Source organism: Cheilinus undulatus, linkage group 9 (assembly GCF_018320785.1).
Source record: "Cheilinus undulatus linkage group 9, ASM1832078v1, whole genome shotgun sequence".
Classification (NCBI taxonomy): Eukaryota; Metazoa; Chordata; class Actinopteri; order Labriformes; family Labridae; genus Cheilinus; species Cheilinus undulatus.
Window position 1 is genome coordinate 8526812 of NC_054873.1, and position 20448 is coordinate 8547259.

Here is a 20448-nt window from a genome sequence, read left to right on the forward strand (position 1 = left end):
TGCTCTGCAGTACGATTTGCTGGCGGATCACGGCGCGGTCACTGTAAGTGGAAATTAATCTCTACAACGCCAGGACATTTCAGTACAGTTTCTGTTAACAATGCCACAGTCTAACAAGGTTTAGTCATCTGCTTCAGGATGGACCAGCAAAAGATACTTTTACCCAACATATTATAAGATCTGGCATTTAACACTACTGTCCGCTAATGTTACTCAATCTCAAACTGATGACTAATGTTACATCTGCAGTAAGGGAGTATTAAATAAATCCCTGCTGCACTGGCACTAGTTTAACTTAAAAGAAAAATAAAATTATCTGTGGATCAATACATCATTTCAAACCCACGTACACAGCAGGCTAACGTTAGCTGCAAAACAAAGTTCACTTTTCGAGCATTTTCTGTGGTTTAACTGTGAAACTGGACAAACTATAACTGTCAAGACTGTGTCCAGGATTCTGGTGTTTTAGAAACTTCAGTGTGGAGAAAAATAATGTTTTTATCCTCAGAGATAACCGCTGTATTTCCTTAATGAGGCAACACAGAAGGCTGCAGTGTTGATTGGCTAGAACTCATGTAGCCAATCAGGTAGAGTGGGCGGGACTTTGGGGGAGAGTTTGGCTGAATGAGAGCTGAGCCAGAAGGAAGAAGCACATGCAGGAGCCAAAGTAACAGACTTTTTAGTCGATTAATCATATCCGTGATTGGAGGAATAAAATGCCGGTAATGATAATTGTCAAAACGCTAAATATCAGCGCCCCTTCCTGAAATATCATGCTCATTAGATTAGATGTTACCCTTATACCTCAGTTTATCCTTGAGTCATTTGACTTTTGACCTTTAATCTTCAAAAATCTAAAAATTCATTTTTGAATCAGAGTTGACATTTGTGCTACGTCTGAAGAAAATTCCTCAAAGTGTTCTTGAGACATCACGTTCACAAGGAGCACAGGAATGGACAGACATATGGACAGATGGACGGACAAAAACCCTTAAACATAATACCCCTTGCTATCACCAGCACTGAGGCATAAATAAAAACAGGGTGAAAACACTCCAGTGGTCCCGTTGGGATCTACAGTCACTACAAACACAGAGCCTTAGAGGTTTGAGTCTTGGAGGTCGTAGTCCTGACATTATTGTAAGCTGCTTTCAGATAAGCCTCTTTGTCACGGCTTGGTGATACCATCATTGTCCTTACTCTGACAATCATGCAGTGTTCAAATCACTGCAAAGTCAGCTTTCTGCCTTGCATCAACCCTGTAAACTCCTGAGTCATTCACCATCAGTGTTACTGTGAGCTTTTATACAGCAACATTCAATAAAGAGTTTTGTTTTTAATGCGTCGATGGATTTCAGGATCTATTGTCCTAGAAATCAGCTAACTGAGTCTATTCAATCAAGAGGCAATTAAACGTCCTGGGTGATCTGATCTCAAATAGACATTAGTCTCACTACCATTGTAAATGTATGCAACATTATGTAGGAATTCAGTGACTGGTTTTCCCCTGTCAATACACAAGTCTTTGCAGTAGTACAGCAAAGTGAAATCAAAAACTGTAAGTAGAAAAGAGCTGTAAACTGATTCAGAGGTTGAGCAGGTCACTGGCCGTGTCCCTCACACCTTCAGATTAGTGAACCTGGAGGATAATGAGTGAGGACAGCACCGATCCAGCTGTCTTTACCACCAACACAACCCTGACATCTCACACTCTCGGGACGGCTTTCTCACGTTTTTTGGTCCTTCTTTCTCCCTCTACTTTCTGCTGCCCTTAAATCCCCTCCAGTAAACTCAGTCACGCAGAAAGTTTCTCTTTCCTTGGATCGGATCCTCAGCTCTCTGTATCAGGAGCCCCCTGCTGGGGGAGTCTGCAAGAGAGAGAGAGCAGAGGGAGGAGACCCTTGAGGCCCGTCTGAGGAGGAGGGAGAGACACAACATATTACATGAGGCTGGCCAGCGTGTTAGACATATCAGTCTTTTTTTAGCAAAATATAGGGTAAGGCAAGTTTAAATCAATCCAGAGTTTAAGCTGATGTTGATGTGAACCTACCTACAGTAATGTGGTATGCATGTTGAGGCAAACTGAGGAACTGTCACTTTATTTATTCAAGAGTATTTTCATTCTTAGAGAAATTTAATCATATTGATACAGGTTTGGTAGAGTGAGCCCTTCTCACACATGCAAACCTGAAACTTTCAGGAAAACATCAGGAAAATCGACCTTAAATTTCCTGACTTGCTTTTTAACACTTGTCCCTCATAACAGGAAGTTTTCCTGCAGTTTTCCAGACAATTAACGTTGGATATAGAGGAAATACTAGGGGGCTAGCAGGGAAATTTAAAGGTGAGTCTGTGTTTGCAATCACACATGCAGTTTTTGTGCTGGTGAGAATAAGGCATCCAATATTGGGTCATTCTAATAATCAGAACTTGAAGGCAAAGTACTGCTGCACACTCTAAATTACACAGATATGATGGCAACTTTTTAAAAGTGGATGAGACTGGTGATCATCTGCATACCTGAACAGTTCAGTAAGTCATCTTTCTTTGGTTCAAAACATGACTGAAGACTGAAAACTCTCTGTACTTGTTGGTATCAGAAATCATTAAAATCAAGGATGCATGATACTGGATATTTTGGCGATATCTGTTATGCCACATGTGCTGATATTTCCATCCTCATTGTAGCCAACACTGGTAACAATGCTGATCTTTATACACTAGGAATGAGCAGTAATACGGTAGTACTACACACTAGGGTAATAAAAAATAGCCACAGTATTACTTTAATAACCATTCATATGTTATGAGTGAATATTTATCATAAATTCCTCTAGACTACATGTCCTTTTCTAGCAGCAGCACCACTGACTATGTGACTACATATATAACCTGTGCACCATGGCCTGGCACAGCTCTGGCACAGCAGTATGGTCTTCTCTGAAGTCAAACTGATAAACATCGGCCACTGGTTGTAATGTGATCCAAAGCAACATGAGTTTGGAAACACTTAAATTCTTCTTTCTAAGCGTAATCAATGATGAGATGTGATAAGGTTTCTTAATATCCACATGTGCTGCATCTTTTTATTAACTTCCCATATCTGATGACTGATTATTATTTCTAGGATCATCTCAGGGAGGAAGTGAGGGAGGAAAAGAGAGTGGCATGTGTCATTGATGGAGAGGAAAAAGAGAGGAACTTCATTTGATCCACTGTCCTCATGCTGCTCATTTTACTTAAGTTTAAAAACTATGCTTCAGCTATAAATCCCTTCTATCCTTCACCTCATCGCCTCATAACATTGTTTTTTTTAAACTAGTTGCATTTTGTTAAAGGTATGAATGAAGCACCTGTAGAGGCGTGTGCTGCTCACTGTGTTTGCGCATGCACCCCGGCAAGCACTTAAATAATGTAGTTTCAAAACACCTGGCGATAATACTGTATACCCCCTATATATAAGTGAATACCACCCAATATTAATATACACACTGAAGAACACCAGGTGTCTCCTGTGCAAAGAAAGGCTGAGTAAAGTGGAGCTGAGAGATGAGTGAGGAAGTGGACAATCTGGTAGTTGTGTTACATTTCATTTAAGATGTTCACGACTCATAGTGTGACCCATAGACGCTCTAGGAAACAACCCGTACCTGAGGTGCAGTCATACATATTGCTGACATTTACTGCCAATGTATCTACTGTCATTCTCAACAGATATAATGCCGATAATATTGTGCATCCCTAATCAAAATAAGAGATTTTTGAATCACTGTGAAACATATCGTTCTAGAGTGTGCAGAAAATGTTGGCAACTTCCATGTATGGATACACTGCCTATGTTTTTGGTGCAATGTATTCTCACATTCTGAGAGGCTAACATCATGCTTAAATGATGACCAGGACAGTATATGCAATAGTATATGAGTATGAGTACTTAGGCCTGGTATCGCCATAGAAACCAAAAACTGGCGTCAGCATCGGTGCATTCCTAGTCTCCAATTTCTGATAATTTTCTAAAATTTGCCTCATGTCTTTCATAACTCTCTCTTACCTGTGTTGAACTCTTTCCACATTCCTTCTCAAAACATAAAGCCATGAAAAGCCCAAAAGTAAAATCTTTTGAAACAGGTACTGTCAGATTTTAGCATTAAAATTTTGTTGTTGATAAAGGTAAATATGAAAATTTCTGCTAATATTTACAACTGATATTATGCCTGTAAATGTCGGCAGTATGTTTGAATAAGTTTGTGTGGTTTAAGGACAAATAGACCTACGTCACCTTAAGTTTTTCTCTTTGTTCTTGTGTCTTAATTTTATAGTTGGTTTTAAGGACTGAAGTAGATCTGAACTTCATTTATATATTGTTATCAGTTAGGGATGCACGATATTGGATTTTTGCTATCTATGCTAAAGCTAATACTCACGACGTAATTTTGTCCAATACTGATATTGATACCTTTATTTAAATGTAGTTTAGACCTTCAGTTGAAGTCCTTAAAACACACTATTAAGTGTAATGAATGATGATAAATAAAGAAAAAGATTTCCCCTGATCTGTTGGCTCTGTTTGTCCAGACTAAAACTCCACTAACTCATTTGTTTGTATGTTGATATTTACAGCTGATAAAGGCAGAGTTTTATAGACACAATACAAGTTGTAAACATTGGTCTGCTGAGATCAATAATATACTTTTTGAGTTCATATTTACAGAAACCGATATTGTACCACTAACATCCTGCATCCCCAGTATAAATATCTGTATTGGCTAAAATGAATTTGTATGAATCACCATATCATATATAAGTTGTCGTTTATTCCTTGTATATAGACGCTTATCCTGTATTGCTATTCAGCTAAAAATATCCAGAGAGGATTATTGTTCCATTTGGTCCAGTTCTACTATGACCCATCATGTCTGTTTGCATGTCCCAGGTTTGAGTGAGAGCAAACAGAAGCTACATAGTTGGAAAGTTAGAACATTGTTAGTCAAACATCACACATACACCTGAGCTGATAAATGCTCCACAGAGAGGCATGTACGTAAATGAGGGGGGTTTAACCGGCGGAGGTGGAAGTCGTCAAACAAAGTCATACTTTTCATCCCACTTGTCCACAGGGGGACATAAGAGGGGGCTGTTAAAGCAAGCCCGGGCGGAGGACGATGGAGTTTGACTGCTGAGGAGGGACGGGAGAGACAAAACAGGAAAACAGCCAGAGGCAGGCAAACAGTCTGTTTGCTGCTGAGTTTACAATGAGCTCATCCACACCTCTGGGACTCACATTCACACTTAAAAATACACTGTCATGAGTGTGTGTGCATAAAAGGAATCAGGATGTTCCTGATTAATGCCAGTACATCATCTCCATGTTGCTGTGACCTCATGCTTAGGGTGAAAAACTCATTTGCTAAGCATGTGTCTTATGAAATGGATGTAGTCAACTGTAAGGTTTAGCACTATTCGGCAACTGTGTTTAAGTTTCCCGCCAATAGTAGCTGCTTTAGCTTCAGTTTATACTACCAGCTTCCTGCTAGGGCTTTACCCAGCTCTAAGCTGGACGTAAACATGAGAGGTTAGCAGTTAGCAGTTAAATGGAAATAAAGTTGGATGCAGGCCATCAAGGGTTAAATTCATGTTTAACTACTCAACCAAAGTGGTGAGTGACCACATTAAGCAAGATATTAACCTGCAAAGAGGAACAAAGGCTGGGGGGGCTAGCTGCTAACTTAAGCCACACTCTCCTCAGAATAACAGCTTCAAATCATATACCCAATGACATAATGACCCTGTGATGAATTTGAATGTTTTCTGAGCATTTTCTCATCTTTAGACGAGTCGGTTAAAAACAATTTAAAAGCGCATTTAGCCAAATAGCCGCCCAGGAACATCACTAATCAACTATCATCATTTAAAAATGACCTTTTAAAAAAAGCATGAAAGTGCAGAAACTTTAACAACCTTACTAAAAGTGGAAAACGTTTGATGGTTTTCAAAATCTAGTTTTAGGAAAACTGGCATAGCCATCTGCTTTTGTAATGTAATGGGTATTTATCACAGTAACTTAGCATATTTAAATGCACAGTGAGCCATCAGGTTATTTAATCAGTCAGCTGTCATTGTTCCGATATACATACAAAATAAGACACTTTATTGATGGTAGCATGTCTGCTTCCACCATGGCAGATAGCAATAAGTCCTCTTTCAGCTGGTTGCTGTGGTCGTTCCTTCTGACCACGCTAACAAGTTAACAGGTAGCTAACCAGTTGTATGGGTAAAAATTTACAGCTCAGTACATTTTGCATAATTTTTTTGTTTCTATACAAATAAAATGCAAGCTATCCCTCTAGGTTGTGATATCCAAAAGCATAAACAATGCAACTTCTACTGTGCTTATGTTATGCTATGCAGTTTAGTCCGATTAAGGTGAATAGTTTCTTTGCAAATGACATCAGGCAGCAGTGGAGGATTCCCGTTAGGGGTCAAGAAGTGATTTCTACATAGAGAAACGCTACCAAAAAGGCCATGTTTTGAGTTGTTCATCAACTGTTCAAAGTATGAAAACTAGAAAAGCACTCAGAGAGTACAGACCTCTGCCATTAGCCCTATCTCCCAATAGTGAAGAATCCTTTAAAAAAATTCCTGGATCTGTCCCCATTGCCCCCCACCACACCATTCGCTGATTACTCCCTCCCTGGTGGGGTGGAAACACAGTGAGGTAAAGCATTGGCTTCACAACAGATGGACTGTCATGGCAGAAGCATTGCCTCTCAGTGCCAACAGACGCACTGACACCCTCACCCATGGTCTCACTGGACGACTTAAAAGTCATGACAGAGGGTGAATATTCCTCTATTCCTCCAGCATTGTGAGTATTCTCGCTACAATTCGCTAACTTTCTCTCTGTTACGCTCCGACTCATCTCCTTGACCAGGCGTGTGTCTTTCAAACTCTATAAACTCCAAAACTTTGAATAGGAACACATTCAATATCACATTTACATCCATCAGCCCTATCTCCCAATAGTAAAGAATCCTTTAAAAAATTCCCGGATCCGGACGGTGATCTGGATCACTCCCAAAATCGAATCAGTTCTTCCTTATGCCATTTCTGACATTTCCTGAAAATGTCATCAAAGTCCGTCCATAATTTTTTGAGTTATGTTGCTAACAAACTAACTAACTAACTAACAAACCCAACCAATCACATAACCTCCTTAGCAGAGGTAATTAAAAAAATCTTTAAATTTTTAAAAAGGTCACAGAGAAATGGCAGCAGGCAGGAATTCAAAAAGCCTCTGTCTACAGCCTGGACGAGCAGAGGCACACAACACTCATGTATGGTCTGTTTCCACAAAGCTCTGCGGTTAAGTTCAGGACAGAATTGTCATGTTTTGGCACATTATACTCTGATCTTGCCTGTACTTCCTCACCTGATATCCGTTCGTTCTCCTTCGCTGTGATGGGAAATTCGTTTCTTTTAAGAAATCCCGATCATTTGGCTCAACTCGGCAGGGCTGGATGTTTGGCTCCAAAGCAGCCCTTCACTTTTTAACAGTTTGTTTTTTTTAATGCGGATTAAATAATGACAAAGGATGGAGGAAAGCAAACTGGCACTCAAGGCTGGCAACCGTGACTCACATAAAAAGAGCTGTTCATAGAACAGGCTCGTTTGTGAATGGCAAATCTTTACTCAATCTCTCAGACAACAAGGTTTACACGTTTGATAGTACATCAACCCTGGTTTGACGCCGCTAGACACTGGGAGCTCTGCAGGACTGAGTGACTTGTTATACTGATCAACTCCACGGCAGGTAATTTTTTTTTAACTGAAAAAAAAAACAAAAAAAACCCCACTTTTTTGTAAAGTGTACTCTATGTTTGTAGAAATTTTCTGGTGATAATTGCAGAATACAAGTCCATCTAGAGCTGGGAAGTACTAACTTTTCTCCATTCCCATTCATTTCTAATGGCTGTTGCTCACTTCCTGAAGTAAATCAGTCTCAAACTGCATCATCTAGATGTATTCAAGATATTCTATTTAGTGCAATTTCAGTCACATACATCTTAAATAGTTCAACTTTTTCAACTGACTTCAAATAAAGTGAATGACTGACTTTGGTATATGAGCCAAGAAATGTAGATTTACCTCCTTAGTTTTAAAAATAATCTGGACAGGAACACACAGTCCAGATCTGTGGTGTTTTTAGGATTAGTACAGTGTCACTAACAATGAGTCCACATAATCAAGTTATCGATATGTTTTTTAACTCTATTTTCAATCAACTTAGTGCAAACAATCACTTTGATAAATAGTTTTTCCCAGTCTGTTTCCGATGAGCCACTTCCAGAAGAAAAGGGCGAAACAAGATGAAATAATCATCAGACTGCCAGTCAGTCATCAATAATACAAACCACGAGGAATACTCAATCCTTAGATGAAGAGAAAATGAAAGCAATCATCGGCAGCAGCCCTGAGAGTAAAATAGAGATTTTCTCCTTCAACTGGTCGTCATCACTGCTAACAAATACCATTATTCTTCCATAATAAATGAAGTTATACTGAAGAGTCTCTAACTCTGCTGTGCTGTGTTTGTTTTGCTTCTAAACCACAGAGGATGTTTCTCTCAGCACCATTAAAAGTGATAAAGAAAACATCTGAGAGACATTAAAGTCCAGCGTGAAATACAACGTCATAAGCAGCAGCAGATAGTGTTGTGTTTAAGAGCGAGAGATGATGTGAGGTTCCATTTCTGAGAACGAGCCGATGCCAAGAACTCAGTGAGAGTCTGAGGACAATAAAAAATCCTGCAGAGACACAGGAGGAGCTGTGCTGTTCTTTTGCTTGTAATAAAAACATGAAAAACATTTTGGGGATAGAAGAGGATCCAGAACAGACAGCCGAGGAGCCCCTGGGGGCTCTCATATAAACATGGCCTCTAGACAAATAGTCCCCCTCCGATGTGAAAAGGATATTGGACGTCAAGGTTGTTATTACTTCACCTTGTTATTTCTGTTCAAGAAATGCCGCTCATGTGCCAATTAAAAGTTTAGAGAGAGAGACAGATATCCAACTCAGGCAAAGGAACAGAGACTTTGGTTCCTGTTAGGGTGGAAAAGGTTTCTGTTCACACCTGAAGTCAGGAAAGAGCCGCACATCGCTCAGTCCAGGCAAAGACTTAACAACCAGCAGGAATATTATCAAGTAGGGCTTGATATCCTGCAGCCAATCACAATGCTCCCATTTTGTCTTCTATGGTGAGAGCGACCAATCAGGGCCAGGCAAAGATAAAACAGAGGCAACAGTAGGAAAGAAAAGAAAAATAGGCCCAAATAAAGACAGCCGGACGTTTGGGCTCCTTAAACGGGATTAATGAGCATCTTACAAACTTGAACACTGAATTGGTCTTATGGAGATAAATTATAGTGATTGTTTCTGTTGCATGTTTACTAGAAAGTTGTGATTTAGGCAGCTTTTACACTAGGGGCCCTCTGGATCCTGCAGCGCACTTGAGCCCAAAGTCCGGTTAATTTTGGTCAGTGTGGATGCAAACAAACCACAGCCCACTTAGGCGGGTGGTCTCAGGCGCGGTCCGGATGTGGGACAGAGAGTTGTATCAACTTTATGGGGGGGCTGGAGCCTTTACCAGCTGTCATTGGGCGAGAGGGGGGGTACTCCCTGGACTGGTCACCAGTCAATCACAGGGCTGACATATAGAGACACGCTCACACTCACACCTATGGCCAATTTAGAGCCACCAATTATGTGAGAGGAAGCCGGAGTACCCGGAGAGAACCCTGACAGGGAAGCAAACCAAGGACCTTCTTGCTGTGAGACAACAGCGTTAACCCCTGCACCACCGTGCGGCCCATTGGATCAATGTTGCTAGTTTGAAAGCAAGCCGGTGGGCGGGAGGGGGAGGAATCACGCCCTGGTTCGGAACAACTGGGCCTAAGGTGAAAGCACCCTTACACTCCTGATAGACAAGGCTTGTAGGAGCTAAATAAAGATGTAAAAAGGCTTGTTCATTGTTGATCTGGGTGTGATTTGTGTAAACTTCTGAGATTCAATTTCTGTTTTGTCCTTAAACTTGGTCTTTCGGGTTATAACTTTAGATACATTCAGCTGACATATTTACAGCAACTCTGCAACCAGGGTGATCTTGGTTGGACACAAGCTTTTCGACCAAACACTCGACCAATCAGTGGAAGCTGTCAGCCCTAGATGCTTGTTCATAGTGTTTGTGTTTTGCTCTTTCAGTCTGGTCTTCATGGTTTTCTCTGTGAGCAGTAAATCTCTTCATTTCACTTCAGTTATGTAGGCTGATTCTATTTTGTCACTTTGATTTCTCCAAGGGCTGGGAAATTAATCGCAAATTAGATTAAATCGCAATATAGCCTTCTGCAATTTACAAATCACAGAAGTTGCAATATTTCTTTAACTTGAAATATGTCAAAATAGCAGTTTAATACATTCAATTTTGCAGCAGCCTTACAAGCTTAACCTCCTCCACCCCAGCCGCCTCCTTTATAGCTTAAGGCTTGTTGCATCCTCATATTCAGATTCATGCTACAATGGATTTATTGCTTCTGAAACAATTTCATTTTTTTCAATACACACTGTCATTTATGTGTCCATCTATATGGGGGTTTCTAGCCATGTGCTCCTGGAAATTCAAAGCATGCTGCTTATCAAACCCAGGGAGCATCTTTAGAGCAGAGCCAGCTCTGCCAAGTAAAACTGTAGGCAATTAAACTGTAAAATGTATGATGAGTGTTCCTGACTGAATGTAGGTTATAATATTGATTTATTGCTTGAATTTGTTGTAAATGCATAAGTTGAGTAATGTAATGATAATTGCATATTAAATAGCAATTGCAATATTGGGTAAAAAATCGCAATTAGATTATTTTGGCAAATCATTCAGCCCTAATTTCTCCAATGTAATTTTCAACCAAAAACCACTGTAGCCTCCCGTAAACACTCATGTATCATTGCTCCTTCTGCTGTCCACTATAGTGAGAGGCATCATAGTGATGACATGCATTCTAAAAGTCTATACCTAATAAAGTGACCAGTTACATTCCTGAATATAACTGCATAACTCTACATGAACATATGGTAGAGCATAAGGCTGTATCACAGTATGATCACCTGTGGCTTCTCTGCCTTTAAGGCACCAAGGCTGACTGTTATAGGAAGAACTCACAGATGCTCCACAGCTCTGGACACTAAAACTGACACACAAACAACAGCCTGCTAACAGCCTGACAGCCCATTTCACTGCTGAATGTGTTCCAGTTTAAGACAAAAAAGAGAGTAAGCCCAAATTTGAAAAACGCAGTAATTGCCAGTTTCATGTGTCTTATTTTTAGAGAGCAGCTGCCAAAAGACGCACAGACTCACATAATCTGGGTAACGCATTAGAACAGCACAACAGCATCAGGATGGATTTTAATTAACGCCCAACACAACAAGATATTAAGCTGAATTCCATCAGCTCTTATGCAAAGCAGCTTAGCATCAACATAAACATGAGTGACCTTTAACCGGCGTTATCTGCGATGACACTTTAATCTCTGAGAGCATGATAACTCGGCAGAGTCGTAAAACACTAAACCCCAACACTCAAAGCGCCTGATTATCATCTGATGAGCCACGGAGACATCAAGTCTAACCGTCCAAATGTTCATTTTTGCCATCTTACAGATGCTTTAGAGAGAAAAGTGCAGCCTGAATATAAATATTCAACAACTGGAGAAATCAATTATCCATCAAGGGGCTTTACAAACAAACCCACGCAATGAAAAAATCATGAATACCAACAGAGTGTAGCGGCAGGACCGGGTCCAAATTTAGTCTGATGAAGCAGACTTTGAGCTTTTCTTTGTTTCTGTGCACTGAGAAACTTTTCAACAATATGAGGCGTGTATAGAAGGGCAAGTTTGAAAAAATACAGATCAAACAGTTTCCCAACAAAAACCTACCATGTCCTGCTGTATTGCATAAATTCAAATTCCAAAAAAGTTGGGACACGAGTTGGGACACAAGTTGGGATTTGCAAATCCTTCCCAAGCTAAATTCATTTAAATACAACACAAAGTGGTAAGAATATACACACATTCTGAATGTGATGCCTGCAAAATGTTGCAAAAATTTGGACAGGAGAATAGTTTTCCCTGCGTTATTTCACTCTATCTGCAACATCTGTTACGGATAGAGTAACATTTTTGCCTTTTATATTTTTTACACTTTTTAACCGTTTTTCACCATTTTGCCCCTCTATTTTGCAATTACGAATTATCTTTTCCTCAAAGTTACTTCAGTTCCCTCTGACATTCATCCCTACATTTGAGCACATCATGGCTTAGCTATGAAGTCTGACATTACCTTACAAATGTGCCCAGTCTACACTTTAAAGATTACCAAACAAGAAGAAAAAGAGTTTACATTTAAAAAACAAAAAAACAAAAAAAACTTTGTGCCACAGCATAGATGAATGAAAGTATTAGTTTCTTTCTTTGATAAGATTGGTTATAATCTAGGTTAAATAAAACAATATGGTTATCACAGATTAACTTCACAACAGACTGTGGTTCTCCTCACCTCCATGGGCCCCCATTTTGGCGGGGCCCCTGAAAGCTGTCCTCTTTACCCCCCTTATGTGCAGCCTTGCTCAGTACTACACTGAGCTCCTTTAACACTGGCAGATATGCAAAACAAGATGCTTCAAAACAGCAGTCATCAAACCAACTATGGCATAACACTGGCTACATCCATTTGCCTTCAGCTGGCGTGTTTTATGATGAAATTCTGGTTTTGCAGCCATGAGAAGTCACATGTTCTGGATATGAAATCCAAAACCAGGTCAACATGTCACATTAAAGTCACTGAACCCTGTTGCTCAGGCATTAAACAAATTATCTGCATGCCAAAGACACCACCCACTCCTACTCATCATTACTTGGATCCCACAGTCAGGCCGGTTTGGAGTTTTACTCTTCTAATTGATGCAGACAAAAGACCAGACTGCAAGAAAGAATGACACAGCATTGACGTAACTCCTGGTGCTGCTACAATAGAGGTGAGTAGTCATTCACTAATATAATACATGGAGCCGAAAGAGCCAGAGCTCCTTTGAATTGTGTTGGAAACTTGGCAAAGAAGAGTAAGTCGCAGTGTGACAAAACAACTCTGAAAACACAAGACATTAGTCCTTTCATAAACCCCATACAGAAAAAACAACACACAGTCTGCGGAGGTGTTTCACCTTGAACTGTGAGGGAACTGCAGTACATAAAGACTATGAGAGCACATTTATTATTCATTAAAGACAGAAAAATTACACAGCGCTTGTTCTGCCACCTTGGAGGAGGCAATCAACAAACATGAAGAGGGAGGATGAGGAGAAGCTCATCCAAAAACGGCAAATTGACTGGATTTTTGCCCCATTTCATCACAATAAGCAGCCTCGCTCATTAGGCAAGGAGAGCAAGATTATTTACAGAGTGCCATTCATGCACACAGCAATCCATTTCAAGTGATCTCCACGTCTAAGTAAACACAAGACTATTCACTAAAGCTCGCTATAACCAGTAAAGGGAATGCAACATAAACATTTTTCTGCTGAAGTCGTTTTCTTCAGAGAAGAAAGACATGAGTACAAGACGGCTAACTCAACATCTCTCTAAAACTCAAAAACAGAGCTGTACTGCCCCATCTAAACTATGGTGGTTTTCATGTGGGAAATCAACAGCGGGTTTAAGCTGTGGTGAAACATCACTAGGCTGTCTGATGTGGAACCTGTTTGTTATTGTGTGGAAGAAAGCATTAGCCCACATTAGTAATCTGATTTTTCTCACAGAGGAAATATATATGTTATGTTAGCCGCCTATCAATGTAACAGTAAGCATAGTCAAGCACTCAGAAACGGTCCTGACATAAGGGGAAGCAGAAAATCAAGTTCAGGCAAAGAAAGCAGCACAGTAAAATAAGTTTCCACTAATGAACCCTTGCATGTCAACTGCAAATATAAAGCCAAACAATTCAGCATCAATGCAGCTCCACAACAACACATATACACTGCAGCCTAAACGCCCAGAGGCTGAACAGTCAGGAGTCGCTCTCCTCGATTAATATGCACAGCAGCAAACAGAAAGCAGCGGGGTCATTACTGGGTCAGCAGGCCAGTCCAAGTCACTCCTTTTTTAAATCCACACTGTCCCAGCGGTAATCAGAGCCGCTAGTAACAAGGAATTAGAGACAGGAGCCATATTAAGCTGCTCAGTCACTCCGAGTAATACACAGGTGACCGTGTGGTAACAGCAGAGAGTAATGAAGGCATCAGGCACTTACTTTATGAAGAAGCTGGCCCCTTCATCTGTGAAACCTTCCTCCCATCCCTGAGGTAGGTCTGGAAAAAACACACAAAGCTTTTATTGGGCTGGGAAAAACTGAGCTAAATTAATATTACTAATGATAGTTAATATTGATAGTGATATTTTTAGCTAAATGGCAAAACAGAACATATATAGGCATTTGTACGAAAAGAAATGGCAGACAGTTGTCAACTAAATGATCAACTTTGATGTAAGTCAGGCATAAAATTCAATGATACTGAAACCTGTTTGTATGCTTTCGACACCAAATAATAGGCAATTTTCCAATTCTAATGACTCCTTAATGCTGTCTGAACTGGATCATAACAGTGTTAACATTTTAATTCACAGAAGTTCTCAAAATATTCCATATTCTCTTAAAACCATGTTATTTAGATTGTTAGTGGTACTATAAAGGGCAGAAATTTAGAGGTCACATATTTCATCCCTTTAAGACAAGTTTATATTGGTCTCAGAGGTCCCAAAACATGCCTGAGAAGTTTGTTTCTGAAAAAAATACTCCAGTGTAGGGTTTATGCATGTCTAAAAGTTTCAGCCCTGCTCAGAATGAGCCGTTTCTTTGTCTGTAGCTTTAAATGTTAATGAGCTGTCTGACTCCGCCCCCTCAGGAAATGAATGTGGCTCTCTTGATCCTCCTCTCAGGAGGGGAGGAAGGAACTTTCCTCCAAGCAGGGAGAGCCAACCAAGCCTGGGGGTGGGGCTTACTCCCCACATGACATCATGAGGTGTAAAATCTAAGAACGGCTTGTTTCAGAACATATTTTCTGAAAGATGGAGAAAGAGAGCGGGAGAAGGAATGGATTTTTCTGATTCTTGGGGGATTGTGGACAGGCCAGGGTGACATTTCTTTGCTAGAAAAGCCTGAAAAAGTGTATTTTGCATAATATTTGACCTCTGAAGAGTAACATCTTATTTCTAACTAAAATACCAAGAGCAGCGTCTAAATTGCACAAACACACTGGCAGTGCTAGAAACAGTGGATGTCAAAAGTAAGGTGCACTTCACTTTTTACCAGGGGTGGAAAGTAACCGATTATATTTACTACAGTACAGTAACTGAGTACTCTTTTCATGTACTTTTTTGAGTAAATTTTGACATCAGTAATTTTACTTCTGCTTAAGTAAGTTTTAACTGACTTTTACTTGAGTATAACGATCTTGTACTTTCTCCATCTCTGTTGGCTACACTGCAAATTCAAATGTTAGGAAATAAGTGGGCGGAGTTTCCCATCATGCCCTTGGGCAGAGTGTTTAGATGTTTTTCAGTTGTGTCTGGATGCTTCCTTTCGTCCGCTGATCCCTGCTGGGGTTCTTTTGGTCGTATTTTTGATGTACTGTTGTTGTTTTTGTTGTTGCACCATGAGTGAAGTTATCCACTGAGTTAGAGTTTCTGCCTGTGACCGTGGGTGTTCCTAAAGGGCACATAGAAAATATTATTCATGGATATGCATTGTCTTGCTTTGAGGTTGACTTTCTGCTTTGTTCTTGCGAGAGAAGACCCACCTAACCACAGATCCTCAACAGTTACTGCATATCTGTCAGACTGTATTTAACAATTTGAACGTGTAGTTTAACTATTAATAGTGTGGACCAATAAAGACGCCTTTAAAGTGTTTATATCAACTATATGGGTTTAATTAATACTGTCAAATTTGCTGTGTGTGTGTATTTCACACTCTTATAGAGGAGTGACTTTACCTGAACAACCTGTTGGAGATGTATTCTCTCTTATTGCCAATAAGGAAATATCCCATTTTACTGTAAATCTCCTCAGTAGCTGCTCAGTACTTTAAGTAATCTTTAAATGAAATACTTTTAACTTTTACTTGATTAGATTTACAGACTATTTTTTACTTAAGTTTGAACAGAGTAACTGTACTTTTACTTGAGTACAATAGTTCTACACTTTTTTCAAACTCTGCTGTTTGCTGATTCCACACACTTTTCCAAACTGTCTTGCAATTAAACATTGTATGTATCATTTTTGATAATCAAAAATGAAAAATTTAGGTGGCCTAGAAGTTACATCCACATGCCTCATGTGAGACTGCTGTCCTTGAAATGAGTGACTTGGTTTGAAATCAGGCCTGTGCAGGTTAATCTCCACTCTCTCTCCCCAGTTTCTGACTTTATCCAACTATAAAAGCATAAAAGGACAAAAATATATCAAAGTAAGAAAAGAAATATGAAAGAAATCTAGAGGGTATGCACGTGACCTCGCAGTCAGACTGAGTTACTATACTTCCACTGTGTGCTATTGTACGACTTAAATCCCTTAATGTTATATGTTTATGGTGAGACAAATAAAAGATAAAACCTCCACATATGCATGATTTATAAAATGTTATCAGAACATTTGACACATCTATTTGCCGAGAATAAAGTCTGTAAATAAGAACTTTGGAGTTAAAAAGGATTCAGCTGAATAAAGTGAAAATGTCCTGTTTCTGTGATTTAATTTTTTTCAGTAATACGTAACAATAAAGAGAGTGGTTACACAGATGATAAAAACTTTTCTAATGTGAAATTCACATGTTTAAAAGCTTTATTTTACACATATATAGACACTTCTACAATAAAAGAAGACAGAAATTTAAAGGAGAATAAAAGAGATGACTTGGCAGTGATTTGTCAGAGTGAGAATTAGAGATGTTTATGAAACCTGCTGAAGTTTTTTTAAACAGGCAGTTCATTAACAGCGAGATTTTCATATCATTAGCACTTCAAATAAAGAAAAAAAGACTGATATCAGAAGGCTGGACCAGAGAAAAATCTGAATCTCACAGTATACCTATATCTGAAAAATAACAAGACTATTTAATCTCCAGTGTCTCAGTGACTGTCTCTAACAGTGAAGTATGACTCATGCCTCTGTTGTGTGCTCTTTCATATGTTCAGGGAGAAGAGCTTTATTAAAAGAACAGCTGATAGGTTGATGAGGGAAAATAGAGGATTTGTTTCATCTCACACATGACATAAAGGCTTTGGCATATAACACAAAGTTTCCCAACAACAACATAGTGGCTCGTAAAAATGCTAAGCAGCTACTAACTTTGAAAAACCACAAGCCACTGTGGCTGGTGAAGTTAATGTCAAGCCCTGGTCATAATGCAGGAACATGCTGCATAAATTTACAGTGCCCCTATACGTCACGCAGCAAACGTTTGCATGGACGGGTATGGGACAAACTGGTCACAAAAACGGTTTAAACTGAGCCACAGTGGATCATTGGTGCACATACTCAGCTGATTTACTGATCTTGACTGAGAAACAAGATTTTGAATACTTGACTATGATACTGTAATTCTTCATTTTCATAGTAAACCTCACCTCATTCTTAAAACAAAGCGACTGGTTTAAAAATGTGAGTGGCAGGTAGACTTTTGAATCCACCACTCAGAGTGGCAGGTAGGTGAGAAAGATCAGTTCCAGCTCTATGTACTCTCTAATGCAGTGGTTTTCAAAGTGTGAGTCAGGCCTCCCCTGGAGGGCACCACAGGACTTCAGGGGGGTGCAGAACCAGTAACCAACCACGCTGTGCAGGGGACAAACTGGACAAATTCATAGTTAACCTCCAAACACCCTGGGTCCACATATGATGGCATTACATTTTGTCTTTTCTAATCATTTCTGGTATTAGAATTGAGGAGATTCTGCCCATTCGAGTTTAAGGTATTTGTCTGAAATGCTGTGATGATTTGCTGTTTGGATATATTGGGGAATTTGCTTGGAATTTATCAGGTATTTTTATGGAAATTAAGAGGATATGTTTGTATATTTTGGAGTGTCATTGCTTTAAACGTCTTTCTTTGTTTTTTCCATTTTCATTGGAATTTAATTTATTACTAAATTTTAGGGGAATTGTGTTGGGAATTTGGGGGTTGGTATATTTTTCTTAGAAAATTTCAGGTTTTTTGGATGTTTCCATCATTCTTGGAATTTTGGCAAACTTTAAGGGAGAATTTACTTTTATATTTGAGTAATTTGCTTGAAATTTTTCAGGAATTGCGTGGGATTTTTGGGGAAATTTTTTATTGAATTTTAAGGAAGTTTCACTGAAAGATTTGAAGACTAAAAAAAAATTGGGGGTATTTTTAATGGGATATATTTTTAAGAATTTTCAATAAATTTATTCTATTTTATTGAATTTGTTTGGGTATTGGAAGGGAAAATTTCCAAGAAATTCCCATTGAGGCTGATCTTTCAACTCATCAGACCTTAAAACAAATAAGTGGGAGGAACTGAAAATGCGCTCCAAACAAAGGCTCCGTTCTCAGGAGGTTAAAGTACTAGAGATGAATATTAGAGTTAGGATTTTCCTGCATTGATCCTGATGATGCTCAGTGGCCTCAGTGTTTAATAGCAAAGGACAGCATGCGGCTGCATTAACCCTGGGGTCATACTGAGACAAAAGCCCTAGGCCTAATGGCCAAAACAGAAGTAAAGGGAATTTTAATCACTGATGGAGACACTAAGACATCCTGAGCAAGAGCAGGAGTTAGAGGCACCAACAGTGATCAAATATGAGAACCAGGCAAGGTTGAAGGTGGAGGATGATCTGCAGTTATGCAATCCTGCATCAAGTACATGGACGCGAACTTATAGTTCCTGCTAAATTAGACCTTGGAGCATAAAAATCAGGTAGTACTGGCAGTAAGGTCATTACTGAAATCACTGGTGGAGGCTCACTTTCCCACTTTCTAAAAATAATCACTGCTCTAATGGATAGAACTTCTATTTCTATATCACACATTTAACCCATCAATATAGTTTGATTTTACAAATTATAAAAAGGAAACCAGTTAATCAAAATAATTGAATTCTAACCCTCCATTCAGTCAAAATATTTCAAACAAACTGTCTTGTGGTCAATAATATTACTGTTAGTGGTTTTTACTGTAGACATGTGCTGATATGCTACCATAAAACCTTTAATCTAATATTAAAATAAAGCCTATCAATAAATCTGTCAAATGTGAAATACTTCCCATCCCTATCTTGCTCGTGACACCTGAAAGTTTCCCTCTCCCCTCTCCTCTCGGGCTGCAGCTCTAAGTTATCAGCGGAGATAAAGACCGTAAAGTAAACATAGGCGCACATTAAACCCAGGTGTACCCGCCCTGCAGAGCTACCTGAGCGGATCATGTGTCCGGAGTTTACCGGTTCACCAGAGCGGGGATGTAGCCAGGTAGTAGTCCTCGTCTCATCGCTGCCCCACACACAAACACAGGAGAGAGAGAGAGGGAGAAGAGAAAAACACCTGTTACACTACCGGGAGGAAACACCAGCAGACAACTCCCGTTAAACCGGGAGACACGGCTCGGTAAAGCCCTCGTTTTTCACTCACTTGATGAAGAAGACCCTGCCGTCCGCGCATACGCCATAAGACCAGTGTTCAGGTAAGGTGTCCCGCCCGAGAGGCGCCGCCATGATCCTCTGTGAAGTCCTATTTCATGTCATTCCCTCTCCATGGAGTCTCCAGAGAGCTCAATGATCACCGCTAGGGCCAGCGCTGCCTTCAGGGACTCAGGAGAAGCCCGGAAAAAACAACACCTTCAAGCAGAGCACGTTCCTGTTTCACTAAAGTGATACACTTCCTAAAAACATGAAGTAAACAGACAACGGCAGAGTCAGACAGAGTCAAACAAGCTAGCTGATCAGTGAATGGACGCTGGTTTTTAAACTTATGTCTTTTTACAAAACGGGTTCAAAGACTTCCCCATGCCCTCATTTGACTTTGGCCTCTTGCAATCACCCTCCTCCTGCAACATTCCTTTAACCCTTAGGGGAGGTCGTGCGTATTTTACGCTTTTCATTTTTCATTTTTGACATAATTTTGGCTGTTCATGTGTACCTATGGCATGGATTTTGGCAAGATAGTGTATTTCTATTCGATCTTGTTATTTCCACCGGTTACAAGCAGGACTTCAAGCTGTCAAACACAAAAATGCGCCACTAAACCCATTCAAACTGCATAATACATGCATTTTATTATATCTGGGTGTCAGTCTGGGCTTTTTGCATGAGAACTGATCATTTTTAACTACTCGTCA

General features: G+C 39.7%; 1 protein-coding gene across 7 annotated transcripts in view; it reads right to left on the reverse strand.

Annotated features, from left to right (window-relative positions):
- The window catches only part of plekha7a (pleckstrin homology domain containing, family A member 7a), a 287077-nt gene extending 266985 nt beyond the window's left edge, over nt 1–20092 (reverse strand). For 3 of the 7 annotated variants that reach the window (XM_041794817.1, XM_041794819.1, XM_041794814.1), the window contains exons 1-3: nt 19743–20091; nt 19528–19604; nt 14353–14410 (exon numbers count right to left, since the gene is read on the reverse strand). In XM_041794817.1, the coding sequence (XP_041650751.1) occupies nt 14353–14410; nt 19528–19604; nt 19743–19825 (218 nt within the window). In that variant the 5' untranslated portion in view covers nt 19826–20091. Of the gene's footprint in view, nt 1–14352; nt 14411–19527; nt 19605–19742 lie in introns of all 7 variants that reach the window. The other 4 variants (XM_041794825.1, XM_041794822.1, XM_041794816.1 and 1 more) reach the window with 3 other exon arrangements.
- Between the last annotated feature and the right edge of the window lie 356 nt (nt 20093–20448).